This window comes from Pan troglodytes, chromosome 19, assembly GCF_028858775.2.
Source record: "Pan troglodytes isolate AG18354 chromosome 19, NHGRI_mPanTro3-v2.0_pri, whole genome shotgun sequence".
Taxonomy (NCBI): domain Eukaryota; kingdom Metazoa; phylum Chordata; class Mammalia; order Primates; family Hominidae; genus Pan; species Pan troglodytes.
The window spans coordinates 88,453,217-88,477,053 of record NC_072417.2 but is presented as its reverse complement, the minus strand read 5'-3'; the positions used below and the strand labels follow the sequence as shown (position 1 = coordinate 88,477,053).

Sequence of the window (23,837 nt, the reverse complement as noted above, 5' to 3'; positions counted from 1 at the left end):
CTGTCGTCGTCAGTGCAGGTATGGAAGGGACACAAAGCTGGACTCCACACAATGCCCGAATCACGGAAGCAGAGATTCAGCCACTATACACTCTTCTGAGTTGGGCCAGACACAGATGGACTGTCTGCAGCCAGGCAAATCAGAGCCTTGAGCAGAGCTGCTTCCTCCTTTTCCTGGCTCATGCTGACCTTAGTACTTTCACCCACATTCTTCCCCACCTCCTGTAGCCATCAGGACCTAGGAAAAAATCCTCCCCACCCTGGTGGCTCTTGTCTTAGTTCCCCACGTGGTCCTTCATTGTGCCTTCAAAGTGCCTTCACTGGCCCTGAGGAGGGATGGCATCCTGGCCCTGAGCTTCTGTCACCTGTGCATGGAAACCCAGGTCCTCACATGCCTTGGCAGGGTATCCCCTGGGAGGCTTGGGTCCAGTCCTGCTCTGGGTGACTCGGGCACCTGGCTGGCAGCTACCCAGGCACACTGGCCTTCTGGCTCTCATTCCCAATCCCCTTCCCAGGTCCCAGCTACCCATGCTCATTCAAGCAGCCTCCCATATTGCATTGTCTTCAGGACTCTCACAGCAACCGCTAACCCGAAGACTCCCACACAAAGCAGGGAACACAGCATTTTAAAGAGAAGCGTAAAAGCCCCGCCAGCATACTCACTTTGTTGCCTTTGCCCTGATGGGACATCCATAGCTCTGCCTGCTTAAAGAGCATGGGCCAGAGCCTGAGCCACAAGCAGTCAGCTGCAAGAACTTCCAACACCTCCCTCAAAGCGGGGAGGGTGAAAAGAGAGAGAGAGAAGAGGAGAGAAGAGACGGAGACAGCTGAGAGTGTGTGAGCAAGAAGCCGGGTGCTGCAGAGAATCAAGCGCAGCAGAGCAGAGCTTCAATCTGCTGATTAATTCAGCCTATTTCTAGTCACGCTGCAGATTCAGGGAGGGAGGAGGAGGCAGCAGCCCTGGAAGGGCGGGAGGGAGGGGAGAAGAGGAAAGAGAAGGAGGGAGGAAACAGGAGCATTGAGAAGAGAAAGTTTGTCCGACGCGCTGCCAGATATCCAGGAGCTTGGCCTGTTCTTCAGAGGAGGCCACAGTGGGGTTAGCTGAGGGGCACCATGCAGCCAGGATATGGACAGACAGAGGGACAGATGGAGGAGAAACTGCCCCTGTCCCAGAAACCTGAAGACAACTGCCAGTATTAAGGGGAACCCTGGGACACACAAATCCCAGCTCTCTTCCCAAACTACCTGTCCTTTGTCCCCAAGTCACTGGGTGAGCCCATCATCCATGAGAAGCCCCCAAATCACACGGCAACTCCCCAGCATGGAGCCAAGCCAACAGCCCTTTCCATAGTTACAGCTGCAGGAAGGAGGGGAGAGGGGACTTGTGGGTTATTAATAGTAGCACATCCTGTGTGGAGGGGGACGGGATGGACTGGCCGCTGAGAAGATTTGAGCAGTGACTTCTAGGAAGGCAAAGCCCAAGGCCAGGCAGCTGACAGAAGGAAGGATCCAGTAGGGAGGGAAGAGCCAGCCCAAAGGGCCTCTGAAGACTCCAACACCTTCCTGCCAGGTAACATGGAGACCCTAACAGCCATGCAGGGAAGAGCCGGGCCAGCAGCCGGTGATGCCCCAATACATTCAGACACACCGGCCCAAGTGCTGCTGGGCCCATGAGGCTGCCCGGGAATGCCCAGGCCCTGCATCCCCCAGGCAGAAAGGAGGCCAGATACCTGGGGCTCCTGCCTCAGCACATGCCAGAGCATCAGGCAGAGCCTGAGAGAGTCATGGCTCCAGAGGCATCATTCAGGGACCGCGAGTTTGACATACAGGATGCTCTCAGCACAGGCACCCTGGGTGAAGCAGGGGCCGAGGCATGGGGAGTGGATGGGACACTTCTCTGCCTAAAACCATCCTTATAATGGGGTTACACACCCCAGGGGAGAGGAAACAGCCTAATAGGTCCCAGAGCTGGAGAGTGTGAGCTGGAGCCTGAGCATGTTTCTCCAGGGCCCTCCGTTTCCTAGACGACACCATCTCAAGCTGCAGGGAAGAAGGAGCCTCAGCAGCCCAAGCCAGCCTCCCCATTCCCTTTCATGAGTGCAACTCCCTGTGGGGCCCCCAAACAGAGTGCTGAGTGAGAACAGAAGGGAGGGCCCGGGCAGTCCAGAGGTTAAGAACAGGAAGACTCCATGGAGAGAAGGAAAGGTTGGCAGTGGAGGACAGCTTCCACGCCAGCCACTGTGAGGATGCTGCTGCTCTGCAATCTGGCTGTAGCCAAAGAGAAAGACTCCTGTCCCCTCTCTCCTGTCCCTGAGGCACTGCTCGGGTGGGAGCTACAAGTCCACAAACACTGTCCCTTCTATGTGACAGGCCCCAAAAAGAACAGCACACAGGGACTAGCCCACGTGCTGTGCAGGCCCCAGCACAGCCCTCTCTGGGCCCTGCCTCCCTTCCTACACTACCCACCTCAGCAAATGGAGAAGAGAGCCCTGCACCCAAGCAGCAGGAACCCAGGCTGTCACTGCCACAGCAGGGCCACTGTGGGCTGGAGGACCGGGGACAGGGGTGAGGGCTTTGAAGGAGAGACAGAACTGATGGATCAGAAGCAGAGAACCATCAAGAGCTAAACCGCTCCTGAGCTAAGCCGCTCCTGAGCTAAGCCAGGGGACGACAACCCTCCTACCATCAATGACCACTATGCCAGCTCCTCCAAAGCCTACTCCTCCAAGACACCTTCTGACTGTTTTTGTTTTTGTTTTGTTTTGTTTTGTTTTTTAGAGATTCTGCTCTGTCCCCCAGGCTGGAGTGCAGTGGTGTGACCTCAATCTCGGCTAACTGCAACCTCTGCCTCCCGAGTTCAAGAGATTCTCCTGCCCCAGCCTCCCAAATAGCTGGGATTACAGGCATGCACTATCATGCCTGGCTAATTTTTGTATTTTTAGTAGAGACAGGGTTTCACCATGTTGGCCAGGCTGTTCTTGAACTCCTGACCTTAGGTCATCTGCCCACCTTGGCCTCCCAAAGTGCTGGGATTACAGGTGTGTGCCACCACACCCAGCTAATTTTTATATTTTTAGTAGAGACAGGGTTTCACCATTTTGGTCAGGCTGGTCTCAAACTCCTGACCTCAGGTGATCCACCTGCCTCGGCCTCCCAAAGTGCTGGGATTTACAGGTGTGAGCCACTGCACCTGGCTGAGATCATCTTTATAAGTCCATTTATACAACTCATGAGTTACCTCAGCTAGAGGCCCTACCAGGTCCAATTACTTAACTGCTTGTACTATCCATTTTGTTTGTTGTTGTTTTGAGACAGTCTTGCTCTGTCGCCCAGGCTGAAGTGCAGTAGTGCAATCTGCTCACTGCAACTTCTGCCTCCCGGGTTCAAGCGATTCTCCTGCCTCAGCCTCCCAAGTAGCTGGGATTACAGGCACGCGCCACCATGCCCAGCTAATTTTTGTATTTTTAGTAGAGACGGGATTTCACCATGTCGGCCAGGCAGGTCTCGAACTCCTAGCCTCAAGTGATCTGTCTACCTTGGCCTCCCAAAGTGCTGAGATTACAGACGTGAGCCACTGTGCTCAGCCTGCTTGTACCATCAATTCCTCTACTAGACAATAAGCCTCTCTAAGCCGGGGCCACCTCCCTGGTGCCTAAAGCTCTGCCAACCCAAAGCTGCCATTCCACAATATGGTGACTGCCAAGGATGACTGACGATGCTTTCCAGGTCAGGGCTCACCTATCCAGAAAGAGGAGGAGGACAAAGAGAAACCCTCCAGGAAAAATGGCCCCTGAGAGCTATCCAGCTGGGTTCTCAAGTCTTCTTCCTCAGGCTGGAGAGAGCACCCAGCCCTTCGATACAGAACTTTGTTTCCCCCATACACTAGGCACTAGTGTTCAGTGGTTCTGGCTGGAACCAGAAGACAATACCATCCTCTGTTTTGGGGGATTCAGCCTCACCCAGGCAGGCCACCGCATTGCATAACAGCAGAGCCTCTGGGGACGTACTCCTTCGAACTGAGCAGTGCAGAGCCCTTGCAGCTGTTTGCAGCAGCCTTAACTCCCAGCTAAGAGAGAGGCAAGTGTAGCTTTCCCTCTGTGCCAATCACTGCTAGGGTGGATATCTGCTGAGCACCCAGAGGTGGCTATGAACAGGAGGCCAAGCACACCTGCTTCAAGTTCAATTCCAGAAGCCTATTGCACAGCTGGTCCAGAGACATAGGAAGCCTGGAGCTGAACAGAAAGCAGTCAGCCAGCCTGGTGCCAGCAGAGGCCCAGGGAGTGAACCCACAGCCCCCTCTCTAGACCTTCCCAAGATCTCCCTGGAAGGAAGATCACTATTCAGAAGTTCAGGTCACTAAATATGTACTAAGCCCTTGCTACATGCCAGGCTCAGTGCTGTGAGCTAGGGATATTGAGATGAAGTGGAAGAGATGAGTTAATTTCAATAGAATAGCGAGTACAATGGTGGAGGTACTACGAATGCTGAAAGGAAGGACCTCTGGAAGGAAGGAGGACTTAACTGGAGAAAATGATGTCAAAACTAGGCCTTGAAGGAAGAACAGAAGAAGTTTCCAGAAAAAGGGGTGGGAAGCATTTTAGAGGTAATTACTAGTGCTAAAGTCAAAGCAGGAAGGCTAGGAACACCAAATCCATGGGCAGGAGCAGGATTCTGGAGGGCTTTGTACACACTAAAGGTTAAGTAGGTGGTGTGGAACCACTGACCAGTTTTGTGGCAGCCATGTGGAGGCTGATGAGCAGAGAGTGCAGTGGTGCAATCTCTGCTCACTGTAACCTCTGCCTCCTGGGTTCAAGCGATTCTCCTGCCTCAGCGTCTCAAGTAGCTGGGATTACAGAAAACAGAAAGATCTGTTAGGAAGGTGTGGCAGAAGCTAGGCAAGAGACAAAAGGACTTCCTCTGGGGCAGTCTTTGTCAAGGGAGAGGAGTTTTCTGATTGACAACTTTACCTCCATCCAAAGATAGTATACATGGAGGCTGGGCCAAACCAGGCTGGGAGGAGAAGACCAATCTTATGGATGGCCCAGGCCACCTGGCTGCTCACCACCGGCTGATTAGGCAGCTGTGTTTGAAGTCTGATTGGGGCGCTCTTCTCTAACCACAGGGAGGTGCCCAATAGCCCTCAGCATGGCTCAGCAGGTTAGGACATCGCCCTAGCAAAGGGCAAACAAACTAAATTACACACCCCTGGGCAAGAAGTGGAAGACTGGCTTGGAGCCAGCCTAAATCAGAAACCCTGCTCCCATGCAGTTGTGTTAATAGGTCCACCTTCATCCTTTATTCATAGCTCTGTGAGTCTGTGCTTTCCAGCCAAGAGGTCACAGTCGCATCCCCCAAGACTCAGAGCCTTGCCTCCTCTCTCAACTTCTGTTTAAAGCCCCCAGTTAAGGATCTCCCGGGCAAAAACAAGTAGGAAAGAGTTCAACAGAGACACACAGACAATACCTATAAGGTAATAGGATATGGCCTACCAGGTGCTTCTCCTTCAGGTCCATGGGCCAAGAGTACTGCAGGCATGCCCAGATGAATGTGGTCACCCCTGAAAGGAAGGCTCCTCCCCAGCATGTACAAACCCCAGTGAGTCTGTCACAGTCACAACATCTGGGGAAAAAGAAGAAAGAAATCACTCAGGTTGCTGGAACAGGCAGCTACTGTGAAACACAACAGCATCATTTTTTTTTTTTTGAGACGGAGTCTCACTCTGTCGCCCAGGCTGGAGTGCAGTGGCGCGATCTCGGCTCACTGCAAACTCTGTCTCCTGGGTTCAAGCAATTCTCTTGCTTCCGAGTAGCTGGGATGATAGGTGTGCATCACCACGCCCAGCTAATTTTGTATTTTTCAGTAGAGACAGGGTTTTGCCATGTTAGCCAAGCTGGTCTCAAACTCCTGACCTCAAGTGATCTGCCCGCCTCAGCCTCCCAACATAATAGTATCATCTAAACCACAGTATGGTACGCGGAAAAGTACTGAACTCACTGACCATCAGACGGAGTCAGCCTCATCGAGCAGCAGAGCTTCCCCCAGGCAGTCAGCTCTAGATGAATTCCACTCTCTGAATCCAGGAGGGAGAGGGCTACAGAGAGGATTCTGGAGGGGTACAAACTTTCTCTCTTTCACCCTTCATTTTCCTTCTTTCTTTTTTTTTTTTCTTTTTTTGAGACGGAGTCTCGCTCTGTTGCCCAGGCTGGAGTGCTATGACCCGATCTTGGCTCATTGTTGCAACCTCCACCTCCTGGGTTCCAGCAATTCCCTGCCGCAGCCTCCCAAGTAGCTGGGATCACAGGCACTTGCCACCACGCCCGGCTAATTTTTGTATTTTTAGTAAAGACGGGGTTTCACCATCTTGGCCAGGCTGGTCTTGAACTCCTGACCTTGTGATCCACCCGCCTCGGCCTCCCAAAGTGTTGGGATTACAGGCGTGAGCGACCGCGCCCGACCTTCATTTTCTTTATTATTATTATTATTATTATTATTATTATTATTATTATTATTTTGAGACAGAGTCTCGCTCTGTTGCCCAGGCTGGAGTGCAGTGGCGCAACCTTTGCTTACTGCAACCTCCACCTCCTGGGCTCAAGTGGTTCTCCTGTCTCAGCCCCTCAAGTAGCTGGGATTACAGGCATGCACCAGCATCCCCGGCTAATTTTTGTACTTTTAGTTGAGACAGGGTTTCACCATGTTGGTCAGGCTGGACTTTTTTTTTTTTTTTTTGAGACAGAGTCTCGCTCTGTCGCCCAGGCTGGAGTGCAGTGGCGCGATCTTGGCTCACTGCAAGCTCCACCTCCCGGGTTCACGCCATTCTCCTGCCTCAGCCTCCTGTGTAGCTGGGACTACAGGCGCCCGCCACCACGCCCGGCTAATTTTTTGTATTTTTAGTAGAGATGGGGTTTCACCGTGTGAGCCAGGATGGTCTCGATCTCCTGACCTCATGATCCGCCTGTCTTGGCCTCCCAAAGTGCTGGGATTACAGGCGTGAGCCACCACGCTCAGCCAGGCTGGTCTTGAACTCCTGACCTCAAGTGATCCACCTGCCTCGGCCTCTCAAAGTACTGGGATTACAGGCATGAGCCACCACGCCCAGCCTATTATTATTTTTTTTAATTTTGTGTGGAGAAGGGGTCTTGCTATGTTGCCCAGGTTGGTCTTGACCTCCTGGCCTCAAGCAATCCTCCCCACCTCAGCCTCTTAAAAGTTCTGGGACTACAGGCTACAGGCGTGAATCACTGTGCCCAGCCTCAACCTTCATTTTCAAAGGCACACTGTGTTTTGTTCCATATGTACTCTGTTTATCACTGAATTACAGCATGCAGGAAAAGCCTTGGTTTATTGGCTTTTTTTGTTTGAGACGGAGTTTCACTCTTATTGCCCAGGATGGAGCACAATGGCATGATCTCGGCTCACTGCAACCTCTGCCTCCTGGGTTCAAGCGATTCTCCTGCCTCAGACTCCTGAGTAGCTGGGATTACAGGCATGTGCCACCACACCCAGCTAATTTTTGTATTTTTACTAGAGACGGGGTTTCACCATGTTGGTCAGGCTCGTCTCAAACTCCCGACCTCAGGTGATCCACCCACCTCGGCCTCCCAAAGGATTTATTGGCATTTTTATTTATTATCACTACTTCTTTGGTAGAGATGGGGTGTTGCTATGTTGCTCAGGCTGGTCATGAGCTCCTGACCTCAAGTGATCTGCCCGCCTCGGCCTCCCAAAGTGCTGAGATTTCAGGCATGAGCCACTACACCCAGTCAGCATTTTAAAAATTTAGGGTTAAGGCCGAGCACAGTGGCTCACGCCTGCAATCCCAGCACTTTGGGAGGCCGAGGCAGGCAGATCACTTGAGGTCAGGAGTTCCAGACCAGCCTGGCCAATATGATGAAACCCCATCTCTACTAAAAATACAAAAATTAGCCAGGCGTGGTGGTGGGCGCCTGTAATCCCAGCTACTCAGGAGGCTGAGGCAGGAGAATCACTTGAGCCTGGGAGGCAGAGGTTCCAGTGAGCTGAGATTGCGCCACTGCACTCCAGTCGGGCGACAAAGTGAGACTCGGTCTCAAAAAAAAAAAAAAAAAAATTTAGGGTTAAGGTTAGCCTTAACATCAAGTGAAATCTAGATATGTAAGTTGGATAATAAGGGGGCAGCTGGGACAGCAGTAGGGTGGACGTCCACTGCATCCCCAGAACGAGGCACTGACTTCTTTCCACGTGCTGGCAGTCAGACGCCACACTCACCAGCATGTGCAAGCCCGCAGCCCCTCACGTGGCTGAGTGCAGTGCTCAACAGGCACCTGAGCAGATGAACACACGATGGGCAGCCCAATCTGACAACAGGTCCGACAAAAGCGGGCTGGTTACCTGGAAAATGAGGTTTGCCCTACCTCCCCACCTACCCTCACCAGCCCTCACCCTCCCGTCCTGCCAGCCGTCACTCTAATGATCTCAGACCAGGGTGTGTTTGAGTAAAGAGTGACACTGAGTAATCTGGTTTGATGCCAAGCGACTCCTCTTGGAGAAAGCACTAACCTACTGACTAAGACAGCTCTTTTGGGGGCCAGGAGCAAGCCTTGTCAAGGGGTGCCAGGCAGAAACCCAGAACTGACCCAGAAAAAAGCTGTCAAGAAACAATAAAAGCTGTGTCCGGAGGACCCAACCAGAAGGCCCAGGTTCTGCCACCAACTCCACTCCAAAACCCCGCCCAATTCCTCTCAAGGTGGCACCCATGCTGGTGCCCTAGTCTGAGCAACCACGTCTCTTCCACCCCTGCCTTTCAAAGCTGAGCCAGCCTCAAAGGCTCAGATACAGACAGTGACGCTGGAAGTGGCCTTGCAATGCAGTGACATTCAGTCTTTGGTCGCCAACTGAAATGGGATCCTGAGGGACCAAATCCACTCCTCCCCAAGGCCACTGTCTGACTCAGGCTGCCCCAGTCCTGTTTACGACTGCAGCTCGAGGTCCCCATGACACCCCATCCCAGCAGGGGCTGGATGAGATCGTTGCCACACAGGGAAAAACACCAGGAGCCAGATGGGGACTGTGCCTGTTAACTCCTTCTGCCAACGCTGCAAAGGCAAAATCACTCTGTGGCCAGCTGGAACCACAGCAGTACAGAGAGGGCAGCCAGGAACAGGACATTTTTCTAAGAGTCTCTGTTTTCCCATCATTCCATACATGGGATTCTGGGAGACAGCCATTCTTAACTGTCTGATCTGAAACCCGTAGCAGGGTCCTTAAAGGGCCAGTTCTGCTCCTAGCCCATTGTGAAAAAAAGCACAGGATTCAAAGCCAAATATCCCCGGGTTCAAATCCTAGCTCCAGTATGTCTCAAACGCCAATGACCTTGGCAAATTATTTGTCCCTCTGAGCCTCAGTGTCTTTGTTCATAGAATGGAAATGACAATATCTATTTCACAGAGGAGCTATAGAATTATGAAAAATAGTATATGCAGGGGGTCTAGTATAATATTTGACATATAGTAGGTACTCAATAAACAACTGCCATTACTATCAGCAGCAAGCAAAAAATATGAACCAAGTGCCACTTAGGTGAAGAATAAGGACTCAAAAGCAAGGTGGAAGAAAAAGAAATGGATGGCATAATGATGGGAAAAAATAAGTGAAACTGTCTTATTTGCGGAAGACAAGATCAATTGTATATGGAGAAAATATTAGGGAATCTACAAATAAGATACTGAAACAAATAAAGGTGCAAAGCTGCAGGATATAAGGTCAAAATACAAAATATAAATATATTTCTATATACTATAATCAAATATCAGAAAATAAAAATTTTAATATCATTTATAACAGTATAAAAACAGCATGGCCGGGTGCGGTGGCTCACACCTGTAATCCCAGCACTTTGGGAGGCTGAGGTGGGTGGATCACCTGAGGACAGGAGTTCCAGACCAACCTGGACAACATGGTGAAACCCCATCTCTACTAAAAATACAAAAATTAGCCAGGCGTGGTTTTGGGTGCCTGTAATCCCAGCTGCTTGGGAGGCTGAGGCAGGAGAATCACTTGAACCCGGGAGGCAGAGGTTGCAGTGAGCCGAGATCACGCCATTGCACTCCAGCCTGGGTGACAAGAACAAAACTCAGTCTCAAAAAAAAAAAAAAAAAAAAAACTTTAGAAATTATTCTAATAAAAATATATGTAAGACCTGTACACTGCTGAGAAAAATTAAAGAAGACTTAAATAAATGGGGAAATATACAATGTTCATGGATTGGAAAGCTCAGTATTAAGATGGCAATTATCCCCTAATTTATAGATTTAATACAATCTTTTTTTTTCCCACTCTTGTTGCCCAGGCTGGAGTGCAATGGCACAATCTCAGCTCACTGCAACCTCTGCCTCCTGGGTTCAAGTGATTCTCCTGCCTCAGCCTCCTGAACAGCTGGGATTACAGGTGTCCACCACCACGGCCGGCTAATTTTTTGCATTTTTAGTAGAGACGGGGTTTCACCATGTTGGCCAGGCTGGTCTTGAACTCCTGACCCCAGGTGATCCCACCTGCCTCGGCCTCCCAAAGTGCTGGGATTACAGGCATGAGCCACCATGCCCAGCCTCTCAATACAATCTTAATGAAAGTCCCAGCTGGGACTTCCATAGAAATTGGCAAGCTGATTCTAAAATTTGTATGGAAAGATAAAGGACCAAGAATAGGCAAAACAATTTTGAAAAGAGAAACAAATTCTGAGGACTTACACTACCTGATTTGAAGATTTAACATACAGCTACAGTAATCAAAACATGTGGTACTGATACAAGGAGAGGCATACAAATCAATGGGACAGAACAGAGAGTCTAGCACTAGATTCACACATATTGACCCTTACTTCATACCATATACAAAAATTAACTTAAAATGCATCACACATCTAAACATAAAGGTTAAAACTATAATACTTCCAGAAGAAAATATGCAGGAGGGGTGAAGGCAGGAATCTTTATAACTTGGGATAAGCAAAGATTTCTTAAAACATAAAAAACATAAACTATAAAAGAAAGCAACTTTAGCCAGGTCTGGTGGAGCACGCCTGTAGTCCTAACTACTTGTGAGGCTGAGGTAGGGGAATCACATGAGCCCAGGAGTTGAAGGTTACAGTGAACTATGATTGTGCCACTTCACTCCAGTTTAGGCAACAGAGTAAGATCCTGCCTCTAAAAAACAAACAAACAAATAAAAGAAAACAACTGATAAATTGTTCCATAAAAATAAAAAAAATTTCCACTCTTCAAAATATGCCATAAAAAAAATTGAGGTTGGGCACAGTGGTTCATGCCTATAATCCTAGCACTTTGGGAGGCTGAGGCAGACAGATCACTAGAGGCCAAGAGTTTGAGTCTAGCCTGAGCAACATACCAAAATCATGTCTCAAAAAGCAAAAGTAGTTTTGAAGTCTTTGGGATTAAAAAAAAATATATATATATATAAAATTCTTATAGCTCAGTAACAAGACAAACAACCCAATTTTAAAATGAGCAAAGATTTCAGCCAGGCATGTTGGCACACACCTGCAGTCCTAGCTACTTGGGAGGCTGAGGCAGGAGGATCACTTGAGCTCAAGAGTTGGAGGTTGCAGTGAGCCATGATCTCGCCACTGCACTCCAGCCTGGGCAACAAAGTGAGAACTTGTCTTAAAATAAATAAATAAATAAATAATAAACAGGCAGAGATTTGAACAGACATTTCACAAGATATATAAACAGTCAATATGAATATGAAAAGATGGTCAACAACATTAATTATTAGGGAAACAAAAATTAAAACCACAATGAGAAGGCCAGGCATGGTGGCTCACGTCTGTAATTTCAGCACTTTGGGAGGCTGACGGGAGAGGATGACTTGAGGCCAAGAGTTGGAGACTAGCCTGGGCAACATAGCAAGACCCTGTCTTACAAAAAATTTAAAACCACAACGAGAGACCAATACACACCCATTAGAACGACTAAAATGAAAAAGACTGAGAATATGGCTGAGGCAGGAGGATCTTGAGACCAGGAGTTCAAGGCTGCAGGGAGCTATGATCACGCCACTACACTCCAGCCTGGGAAACGGAGTGAGACCCTGTCTCTAACAACAACAAAAAAAAGAGCTGGGTGCAGTGGCTCATGCCTGTAATCCCAGCACTTTGGGAAGCTGAGGTGGGTGGATCACCTGAGGTCGGGAGTTCAAGACCAGCCTGACCAACATGGAGAAACCCCATCTCCACTAAAAATACAAAAATCAGCCGACCGCACCTGTAGTCCCAGCTACTTGGGAGGCTGAGGCAGGAGAATCGCATGAACTCAGGAGGCGGAGGTTGCAGTGAGCTGAGATCATGCCATCGCACTCCATCCTGGGCAACAAGAGTGAAACTCCGTCTCGAAAGAAAGAAAAGAAAAGAAAAGAAAAGAAAAGAAAAGAAAAGAAAAGAAAGAAAGAAAGAAAGAAAATGAAAAAATACACAGGGATAAGGGGCCAAAATAGAGAGGCTCTGAGGAGTCACTGAAGAGTCTGGGTTTCTGAGTAGGCCCCAGGTTTGTTTGTTTGTTTGAGACAAGGCCTCACCCTATTGCCCAGCCTGGAGTACAGTGGTGCGATCACAGCTCACTGCACCTCAACTTCCCAGGCTCAAGTGATCCTCCCACCTCAGCCTCCCGAGTAGCTAGGATCACAGGTATGTGCCACTATGCCTGACAATTTTTTCTGGAGACAGGGTCTATGTTGCCCAGGCTGTTCTCAGTATTTTAAGAGGGTAGAAAATGTATCAGAGGGAAAAGGAAAGAAATTATAGGCAGAAGAGTTAGAAGAAAATGACGATAATCTTGGTTTGCCATGCCAAGTATCTAGACAAAGGTGGCAACAGTAGCCATGAAGACAAAGGGGTGGATGCCTCCTGCTGCCAAGCGCAGAAACAAGGTCAAAAAGAACTAAGTGGGAGCCCAAGGCTCAGGTTGAGGGCAAGATGAGGAGTTGGCTGTCCTTCTAATCCCTTCTAGCACAATCTTCATTAGCTGTGCTTGTAAGCCAGCCATGCCCAACACACCAAAAATGCAGTTAGGTGGATCTGTATTCGGTTTAATAGTTGTGCCCACAGGGTACTAATTGATAGATCTGTGTTAAGCTGGAGGGAAGTTTTTAATAGCAAGCTGTAGGATTCTATCCTTGGTGGCATTACAGTCAATATTTTTATCAATGACTTGGGTGAGGAAACAGATGGTATGCTAATCAAATTCTTGGATAGCATAAACCTGGAAAGGAGATCAAAGTCAAAATCCAAGAAGCTCTCAACAGGCTGAAGTGATGGGCCAAATCAAAGGGGTTCAGTTTAACTGGAAAAAATATTAAGTCCTGCACTTAGGTTCAAAAACTACTGTATAAAACGACCACAAATGGCTTAGTTAGATGCAATTTCAATATGAGTGTATGCTCACTCAAAGTTCATTCACATTTAGGCTGCATTAACAGATACCTGTGTCCCTAACAAGAGACGAGGAAGTCTGATTTCTGTACATGTCAGAGCATACCTGGAATATCTTGTTCAGTTGCGCATCACACACTTTAAGAAGGACACTAACAAAACTGGAAGGATTTCAGAGAGCAGCAACCAGGTTGGAGAAACTAAGATGTGAGAAATGGCAGAATGAACTGAAGATGCTTAGCCAGTACCCCAAAAACACACTTCGGGTGCAAGCAGGGCTAGAAAGGTATAATGGCTACAAGCAGTGAGAAGGGCCAGGCTTACTCTGGGAGGCCCCAAAACAGGAACTAGGATGCTATAAGAAGTAGACTGAGACTTAAAATGTACAGTATCTTTCTACATAATTTAAACTGTATATATATATATACACACATATATATACATATGTGTGTGTGTGTGTGTATATATATATATATATATATATTTTTTTTTTTTTTTTTACTTTTTTTACTTTTGGAGACATGTCCTCATTCTGTTGCCCAGGCTGGAGTGCAGTGGCATGATCATGGCTAACTGCAACTGCAGTCTCAAACTCCTGGGCTCAAACAATCTTTCCACTTCAGCCACCCGAGTAGCTGGGACCACAGACACATGCCACCATGACCAGCTTTTTTTTTTTTTGCAGACACAAGGTCTTGCTATGTTGCCCAGACTGGTCTAGAACTCTGGGGCTCAAGCAAATCCTCCCACCTCAGCCTCCCAAAGTGCCGGAATTACAGATATGAGCCACTGAGTCAAGCCTAGAACTGTATATTTTTAATTTTTTTTAATAGAGATGGGGTCTCACTTATGTTGACCAGGCTGGTCTCGAACTCCTGGCCTCAAGCGATTTTCCCATCTTGGCCTCCCAAAGTGCTGGGATTACAGGTGTCAGCCACCATGCCCAGCCTTAGAACTGTATATTTTTAAAAATGGAATAGGCTGCCCTGTGAAGCAATGAGCTCCCATCACTAGAGGGAACCAAGCAGAAGCTGAGAAATTATGGAGATAATTAATACATGAGGTGGAGGGTAGGAAGACAATTCTAACCCTGAGAGAATGTGAAACCAAAAAATCCAATAGCTTCTCCATATGCAAAAATGCTCAACTCTGCTTATAAAAGACATTCAGGCCAGGCGCGGTGGCTCACGCCTGTAATCCCAGCACTTTGGGAGGTCGAGGCTGGCAGATCACGAGGTCAAGAGATCGAGACCATCCTGGCCAACATGATGAAACCCTGTCTCTACTAAAAATACAAAAAATTAGCTGAGAGTGCTGGTGGGCGCCTGTAGTCCCAGCTACTTGGGAGACTGAGGCAGGAGAATCACTTGAACCCAGGAGGCAGAGGTTGCAGTGAGCCGAGATCGTGCCACTGCACTCCAGCCTGGGCGACAGAGCAAGAAGACTCTGCCTCAAAAAAAAAAAACAAAAACAAACAAAACAAAAAAAACTGTAAAACTTATATAGGAGATAGGAAAAAATCTTTGTGACTGTGGGTTACATTTCTTTTCCTTTTTTTTTTTTGAGATGGAGTCTTGCTCTGTTGTCCATGCTGGAGTGCAGTGGCACGATCTCGACTCACTGTAAGCTCTGCCTCCCGGGTTCGCGCCATTCTCCTGCCTCAGCCTCCCGAGTAGCTGGGACTGCAGGCGCCCGCCACCACACCCAGCTAATTTTTAGTAGAGATGGGGTTTCACCACGTTAGCCAGGATGGTCTCGATCTCCTGACTTCGTGATCCGCCCACCTCGGCCTCCCAAAGTGCTGGGATTACAGGCGTGAGCCACTGCGCCCGGCCTACTGTGGATTGCATTTCTTAGATTCAGTACCAAAAGCATAATCCACAAAAGGAAAAATTAATAAATTGGAACTGAGTGGCTAGGGAATGGTTGGGAGCAGGAAGAATTTTTACTATATATACTTTTTTTAAAAAATTCTTTTTTATACTTTTTTCTGCCCTTGAATACATATACTTTTGTGCCTTTTGATTTTCAAACCATGTGAATGTATCCAATATCTTTAAAAGATCAGCAACTTCAGGCCGGACACGGTGGCTCATGCCTGTAATCCCAGCACTTTGGGAGGCCGAGGCAGGCAGGTCATCTGGGGTCAGGAGTTCGACATCAGCATGGCCAACATGGCAAAACCCCGGCTCTACTAAAAATACAAAAATTAGCCAGGCACGGTAGTGTGCACCTATATTCCCAGCTACTCGGGAGGCTGAGGCAGGAGAATTGCTTGAACTCGGGAGGCGGAGATTGCAGTAAGTTGAGACCACACCACTGCACTCCAGCCTTGGGCAATAGAGCAAAACTCTGTCTCAAAAAAAAAAAAAAAAGCCAATCGCAAAAGGACAAATGTTGTATGATTCCTCTTATATGAGGTTTCTAGAATAGTCAAAATCACAGAGACAGAAAGTAGAAAGATGGTTGCTGGGGGTGGGAGCAGGTGGGAAATGGGGAGTTAAATGTTTAATGGTGACAGAGTTTCAGTTTGGGAAACTAAGAAAGTTCTGGAGATGGATGGTGATGAGGGTTGCACAACAATGCAAATGTACTTAATGCCACAGAACTGGTTACAATGGAAAATGTTATACTATGTATTTTTTTCCTTAATTTTAAAAATCGGCAACTTCTGGCCACCTGTAATTCCAGCACTTTGGGAGGCCGAGGCAGGCAGGTCCCTTGAGCACAGGAGTTTGAGACCAGCCTGGGCAACAGGGCAAGAACCGTCTCTGTAAAAAATACAAAAATTAGCCAGGTGTGGTGGCATGTGCCTGTGGTCCCAGCTACTCAGGGGGCTAAGGTGGAAGGATCACCTGAGCCCAGAAGATCAAGGCTGCCGTAAGCTGTAATCACACCACTGCACTCCAACATGGGCTACAGAGCAAGTTCTGTCTCAAAAAAAAAAAAAAAAAAAAAAATCAGCAACTCCTGATTCTGATTTTGCAATAGGCTCTGCCTTATAGCTAAGCAACATTCCCTACTTGGCTTTCATGTCAACATAATGAAGGTTTACGCTCTTTCAGTACACCTGAGTCTTTGTCCAGCATACATCTTTTTTAAGTGTTTCCCAGTATTTTTCTATTCACCTCCCTACCAAGCAAGACTGGTACCATGAACCCCTTTTTCAAGAAGCCCTTGATGTTATGAAAATTGGGTTCATTTAATTATAGTACACTAAAATTTCTGGTTCCTCAAATACCACTCTAAGCCTTTCAAGGTTCTTCTCTCTGACACCCCTCACCCCTCTCCCATCACTTCTGGCCTTGGGAGCTAGAGAAACCCAAAGCAAGCAGTGTGTGGTTTGCTCCTCCTTACGCAGGCCATCAGTGTCTAAATCTGGCCCTTAACCTACTTGTCATGCCATGTGACCCATACTGTTTACTACCGTCTCAGTGGCCACAGGCAAAGCTTATTATTACACAAACCCCTGATCACCAAACCACACATTCTGGCTGGCGGGTCTGCTCGGAAGAAAAGCATTCCTGTTTCAGCCATGGCCTACCCTCTAGTTCACCTGTGCTGCTATAAACAAACCCAGGCCTGCTTGGAAACGGGCTTTAAACAATATTTTTAAATCCTATCATTTTGGTAAAGAAAGACACCATCGTAAAAACAACACTAACACAATAGTAAGATAAGAAATATGGACACATATTTACCAACCAGTGCCACGCCTGACCCGGAACCTTCTCACTTCAACACCAGGAATGGACTTAAAGGCTTTATGGCGTTCAGGCTTAGACTGCTAAGGTACGAGTTCAACCTGATTCATCAGATTAAGCTAAATACATACAGCCTTGGGTGTAGGTGGTATTTACATTAGGACTCCTCCCTCTCCTATAGAAACTGTTTCTCAAGCCCAACTTAGGGAGAGAGCAGCAGGCAGGAACAGGACGATCACAACCTTCATTTCTCATTAGTTTCTACAGGAGTTAAGGTTTCCAAAAGGCTGGTTCTCAGCACTAGGAGCTGGCACACCTAGCAACTTCTCAAAATAGAAATGCCATGGGGTTTCTCTTCCATTTCACTGTCAAGGCCTGGCTCTCCCAGTCTCATCTGATGTCAAGTCACCACAAACAAGGGGCATGGTGGTCTGGTGGTTCAAGGGCAGTTAACTCTCAATTATTTGGGGGCTGATGATGAAGAAGATGGTTTGTACTTCACCTCCCTGGTCATTGCACTACTCCACAGTATCCACCAGTTTCCCTGTTTGCAGTTTTGACAAAGAGAACCAGTGAGCAAGGAAGTTAGAGCTAACATAGCAGCTAAGACTTGCAATGTTTGAGGATTTTATCTGAGCATGCTGTCTCCTGTTCTAGGGTTAACCACCATAGTCTACATTTTATTTGTTTTTTTTTTTTGTTGGTTTTTTTTTTTTTGAGACGGAGTCTCGCTGTGTCGCCCAGGCTGGAGTGCAGTGGCGCGATCTCGGCTCACTGCAAGCTCTGCCTCCCGGGTTCACGCCATTCTCCTGCCTCAGCCTCCCAAGTAGCTGGGACTACAGGCACCCGCCACAATACCCAGCTAATTTTTTGCATTTTTAGTAGAGACAGGGTTTCACCGTGTTAGCCAGGATGGTCTTGATCTCCTGACCTCGTGATCCGCCCGCCTCTGCCTCCCAAAGTGCTGGGATTACAGGTGTGAGCCACCGCGCCTGGCCAATAGTCTACATTTTAATGTGCTCTGATCTTTACAGTGATTTTCAAACTTTTTGATTCCATGACTTTTTTTTTTTTTGGAGACAGAGTCTTGCTCTGTTGCCCAGGCTGGAGTGAGTGCAGTGGCATGATCACAGCTCACTGCAGCCTCAACCTTCTGGGCTCAAGCGATCCTCTGGCATCCACCTCCCAAGTAGCTGGGAACACAGGCACATGCCACCATGCCCAGCTAATTTTTTGGTTTTCTTGTCCGTGTGTTGCCCAGGTTGATCTCAAACTCCTGGGCTCAAGCAGTCCTCCCACAGCAGCCTCCCAAAGTGCTGGGATTACAGGCATTACTTTGACTCTTTTGAACCTTACTAGTGCCATTGCTTTAAATTTTTTTATTTATTTGTATTCTTTTAGTTCTGCCTCAGGATCTAACTTTTTTTTTAAACTACCTCTTCAGAATACCAAGATCAGCTCTTCTTTTGCCAAAAGTACTATAAAGAGATACCACAGTGCCATTTCTTCTCTCTTCAATGGCTCTCAATCTTTTTCTGCCTCCACGCTGTTCCTGTATGCAACGCGTTCCTGTTAATAACATCTCTAATGACACCGTAATGGTTCCCAAAAACCAAGGAAGAGGCATACCTTCCTCTTACTCTGCCTCTCGCTGCCCTGAGAATCACTAAAATAATTTACGCCCCCAATACAGACAGAGACTACAATGAATATTAATACAAGAAGTCTGCCAGAGAACTACCTGCTGGCTTCTTAAAATTACTGAATGCAAACCAGGTATGAAGACCCTAGTCATTGCCAGGAAGCATAGGAGGATCCTACTTTTAATGCCCATCGCTTTTAATGCCCAGAGCCACCCTGCAAGAGCTCAGGGGAGTCAGGGAACTTGATCTCCTCAGGTCACACCTAGGAAACAACTAGGTCTAGTGGATAAAGAACTCAAGCCCCTGGACTTTCGGATTCTAGTTTGGCTCTAGGTGACCCTGGCCTTGCCTCTCCGAACAATCTCCACATCTGCAAAATGAAAATGTTAAAACTGCCCCCTCCCTGCTTCCATCTTCCAAGATTACCTGCGGAATAACAACTATGTCACTAAAGCTGAGCATCTTGGATAAATCATGAGAAAAAGATCCTTCTCTCCAATGCATACACCCACATAACAGAAGGAAAACAGATTCCATAACGAGCTCCCTCCTTTTTTCCCTCAAGAGCCACCGAAAAACTCAGGAGAGAGGGTGGGATGTAGCAGCACGTGACCAAGGCAACGCCAAAGTTTAGCCCGCGGTGACACACCAATGAAAGAGCGGGGCTTTGCTTGCATCTGGCGCTGGGCAGCGGGCAGGGGCCGCATCGTGGCATGCTAGGAACCAGGAGACCTGGGCTCCAGGGGTGTGCGGCACAGGAACGAGGGCATTCCACAGGAGTCACTTTATCCGATGGCATGGATGGTGAGCTTCCGAGGAGCCTGAAAACGCTTCTGGAAAGGCGGAAAGAAAAAAAAGCCCGCTCCAAACTGCAAGATCAGGGATGGCTGCCAGGAGCCCCTCGGCCGGCTCCATCCAGCTGGGGACGGCCGCGCGAGGACCCCGGGCGGCTGCGGAGAGCGCGCGCAGGCGGGACAACGGTCTTTATTTAGGTCGGGGATGAGGACTCCCAGGGGCCTCGAAATAAATACTCAGGGCGTCGGCGTTGGGAGCCCTCTGGGCCAGGGCCTAGGCACGACAGACCTGGGGCAGGGATTCTTCGTTGGCGAGAGGCTTTATTTCTGGCGAGAGACCCCACAATGGACCAATCCAGGGCTGAGAGCAAGAGTCTGAAGACTCGGGGGAAGGCAATGGTCAAGAGCTGGAGACTAGAGCCAGTCCCTGGACTCCCCCTCAGGAGGCATCCCCTCAGGCCGTTCTCTGGGTGCAGACCCCAGACTCCCCTTTCCTTGGCCAAGAATCCAAAGGACGCGCAAGGCCGAGCCCCACGCCCCCTTGCTCCCCACTTTCGGGCCACGGGCCTTCTCGTACTTACCGGGGCCCCGGGGCTGGTCTTCCTCGCCCGCGTCCTCTCCCCTCCCAACCCCCTCCTCACTTCACGTCCCCTCCTCCGGGGGCCGCAGCCATGTCCGTTACTGGCAACTCTAAGGGGGGCTTGCCTCCCTTCCGGGCAACGGAGGCGCCGGCCAGAGAGCTAAAGTTCAGGCCACCGATTGGTCAGGATTTGAGAATAGGGGGAATTCTGGCTTCTTATTGGCTACGCGGCGTGCTAGGCTGTAGCTGCAACCGCCCCTCTGGGAGCCTGGCGGAATTAGGTGCCGAGTGATGCGGCTCGGAGAGTGAAGAGCCACTGTCCTTTCCTGTGCGTAAAGCTCAGGCAGTTTCTAGTCCAGAAACGCTGACCAGAGGGTATGGCTTTACCTCCGATTCGTTTTCCTACAGAATTATTCTAAAAAGATAGACGGCGCGCCCCACCTTTTTTCCCTTTCTTTTTAAAATAAGCCCTTTGCAGAGCTCCCCGCCTCTCTTAAGTTCTTCTAAGCTCCCTCCTTGTTGCCTTGAACAAATGCCTAGAGGCTCCCCGCTCCGAGAGGCCTTGGAGGGACTCCCTCAGGACGAATATTGCGTCCAAACCAAATCTAGAAAATCTAAGGCAATACTGCAATTCCCCCCTCCCGCTTCCAGCTCGGCTGAAATCTAAAGGGAAAAACAAGTTAAATTTTCTTTCTAGGTAATTAGATAAATCGCCTGGGAGACCTCTCTTGGGAAAACAAAGCAAGCCTGTGTCAGTATTTACTTCTCTTTTCCCAGAGATCTAAGTCTGGAAGGCTTGTTTAAAAAAAACAAAAACAAAAAAACAAACAAAAACTTGTTTATATAATTGGGAAAGAGCTGAGGTTGGCCTTGTGAAGTAAGAGCCCCTTCCCACATTCATGAGTTTAATTACGTAATTAAAATCCCTTTCTCAGCTGGACAAGAAGATGGCATTTTAGTACCTAATCTTGTATGATCCAGTTTAGCTGTTGCCTAAAACACCATAAGAATCATGTCACTAACCTGCACACAAAAACAGATAGTTCACCTTTGCAAATAGGTCCAAATCTTTCTGCCTGATGTTCAAAGTCCTTCATAAATTGACTCAGACATACATTTCCAGGTCTAACTCCCCACAGGCTAAACTATTCCTGCAGCCACATAGATTAACCACCATTCTTTAAACGTGACAGAGATCTTTCCACCTCTGCTCCTTCGTCACATGGTTCCCTACGCTTTGCTTTAAAGGTTCTTTTTTTCTTTTTTTTTTTTTTTTTTTTGAGACGGAGTTTCGCTCTTGTCGCCTAGGCTGGAGTGCAATGGCTTGATCTCGGCTCACTGCAACCTTCACCTCCCGGGTTCAAGTGATTCTCTTGCCACGGCCTCTGGAGTAGCTGGGATTACAGGTGCCTGCCACCATACCCAGCTAATTTTTGTATTTTTAGTAGAGACAGGGTTTGAACATGTTGGCCAGGCTGGTCTCAAACTCCTGACCTCAGGTGATCCACCTGCCTCGGCCTGCCAAAGTGCTGTGATTACAGGCGTGAGCCACCGCACCCAGCCTGACGGTTCTTTCTTATCAGTAAAGCCAGCATGCAAATAAATACTTACTCAACCTAAAGGCCCACCTCAAATGCTACCTTCCTTGACTTTTATTTTTTCTTGTATGTATGTACATATTTATTTATTTTTAGAGCAGGGTCTCACTCTGTCACCCAGTCTGGCAAGTGCAGTGGTGCCATCATAGCTCACTGCAGCCTCGAACACCTGGGCTCAAGCAATCCTCCCACCTCAGCCTCCTGAGTAGCTAGGACTACAGGTGTGAACCACCACACCCAGCTAACTTTTTTATTTTTTATAGAGATGGGGTCTTGCTATGTTGCCCAGGTTAGTCTCAAACTCCTGGCCTCAAGCAATCCTCCTGCCTCAGCCTCCCAAAATGCTGGGATCACAAGTGTGAGCCACCACTCCCAGGCTTTCCCTGGGTTTTAGTCATTGACTCTCTATATAATGCTGGGCCTCCTTCTCTGTGTCTGCATTGCCACCTTTGCAAAAGTCTGCCTTATACAGCATTGCTCTTTTTGTAAGACCTCAAACTCCCTGCAGGCAGCTGGCTTATCTTAGCAGTTTCCACAGCACCTTACTTGCTGCCTTGTATCCATTAACATTTGTTGAATTGAGCTAGCAGGCTACCTATATATTACATCTTTCCACTTGACCCCTTAAGATCTAGTTGGCTGCCTTTGGAAGATTAACAAATGTAGCACAGTCACTTCACTTTGAACCTTTCAGCCCCCTCTGGCCACACTGGTTTTTGAGCTCCACTGGGTTTTATGAATATCACTCAATGAAATTGCACTGAATGCCTGCTAGTTTCAAGGGCTCTGCAACTCTCCATCTGCCTGACCACTTCCTCTGTCAGTCTCCTCAGCCATAAAATTTTGCTAAAGGAGTAAATCAAATCACTCAAGCCAGAACATGCCAATGTGCCCACTCTAAATTCACCCTGAATTAGCTTTGCAGATCTGAGGTCCCTTAACCAAGTCTTGTTGGTTGTCTAGCAACCCCAAGCAGCTGTACCAATCCTTCTTCATTTTTCTGAAGCTTCCCGTGTCTTCAAATGAATACCAAGATGAGTCTATTGAGAAGAAGACCAAGGCCTTCCCTTGGAGATTTCTCATCTACTTCATCCACTTCTCTTTCCCTTTCTATGTTCCTGCAGGAAAACAGCCTTTTCCTCCTTTTCCCCATCTGTGTTCTCAGTCCCTCCCCCTCCAGCCTTACATGCCATTTCCCTTAGCTCAGGAGTGTTCAATCTTTTGGCTTCCCTGGGCCATGTTGGAAGAAGAATTGTCTTGGGCCACACATAAACTACACTAACACTGCTGGGCACGGTGGCTCACGCCTGTAATCACAGCACTTTAGGGGGCTGAGGCGGGCAGATCATCTGAGGTCAGGAGTTCGAGATCAGCCCGGCCAATATGGTGAAACCCTGTTTCTACCAAAAAATACAAAAATTAGCAGGGCATGGTGGTGCATGCCTGTAGTCCCAGCTACTCGGGAGGCTGAGACAGGAGAATCACTTGAATCCAGGAGGCGGAGGTTGCAGTGAGCCAAGATCGCGCCACTGCACTCCAGCCTGGGTGACAGAGCGAGACTCCATCTCACAAAAAAAAAAAAAAAAAAAGAATAAATGTGTTCAAGAGATAGTTAGCAGGTAGAACAGGCACAGTCTAGTGGCTGGACTTAAGGTTTAGGGTGAAGGAGGAAGGGATAACTCGATTTCTGCACCTCAGATCTCATATCATCTGAGTTACAATGACAGAAGCCTCTGCCAGCTCCAGATTACCTGGTCAAGGCCAATTTAGAGCATAGTACTGGACAAAGCATCAGCGAGAAAACACTCTTGTTTATCTATAAGATTTCCCTTCATCTAAACAGAGATATGAGAAGTGAGTCAGAAACGAGAGTGATCCAGCAGGACTCATTCAGGCTGTTGAGCCAGGAATGATGTGCAGAATCACACGCAAGCAGGGCAAGGTCCTCCCATACCCCGACCTCAGCATCCTTCCTCATTGCACGTTTCTTTTTTTTTTTTTTTGTGAGACTGAGTCTCGCTCTATCACCCAGGCTGGAGTGCAGTGGCGCGATCTTGGCTCACTGCAACCTCCGCCTCCAGGGTTCAAGTGATTCT

At 48.3% G+C, this 23,837-nt stretch overlaps 1 protein-coding gene across 50 annotated transcripts in view; it reads right to left on the bottom strand.

The window, feature by feature from the left end:
• TMEM94 (transmembrane protein 94) overlaps positions 1 to 20,305 on the bottom strand; it is a 42,652-nt gene extending 22,347 nt beyond the window's left edge. For 12 of the 50 annotated variants that reach the window (XM_016930858.4, XM_024350607.3, XM_024350609.3 and 9 more), the window contains exons 1-2: positions 20,145 to 20,274; positions 5,489 to 5,618 (exon numbers count right to left, since the gene is read on the bottom strand). In XM_016930858.4, the coding sequence (XP_016786347.1) occupies positions 5,489 to 5,512 (24 nt within the window). In that variant the 5' untranslated portion in view covers positions 5,513 to 5,618; positions 20,145 to 20,274. Of the gene's footprint in view, positions 1 to 662; positions 779 to 4,723; positions 4,843 to 5,488; positions 5,619 to 19,418; positions 19,603 to 20,144 lie in introns of those variants that run through there. The other 38 variants (XM_016930855.3, XM_016930856.3, XM_009433266.4 and 35 more) reach the window with 13 other exon arrangements.
• Between the last annotated feature and the right edge of the window lie 3,532 nt (positions 20,306 to 23,837).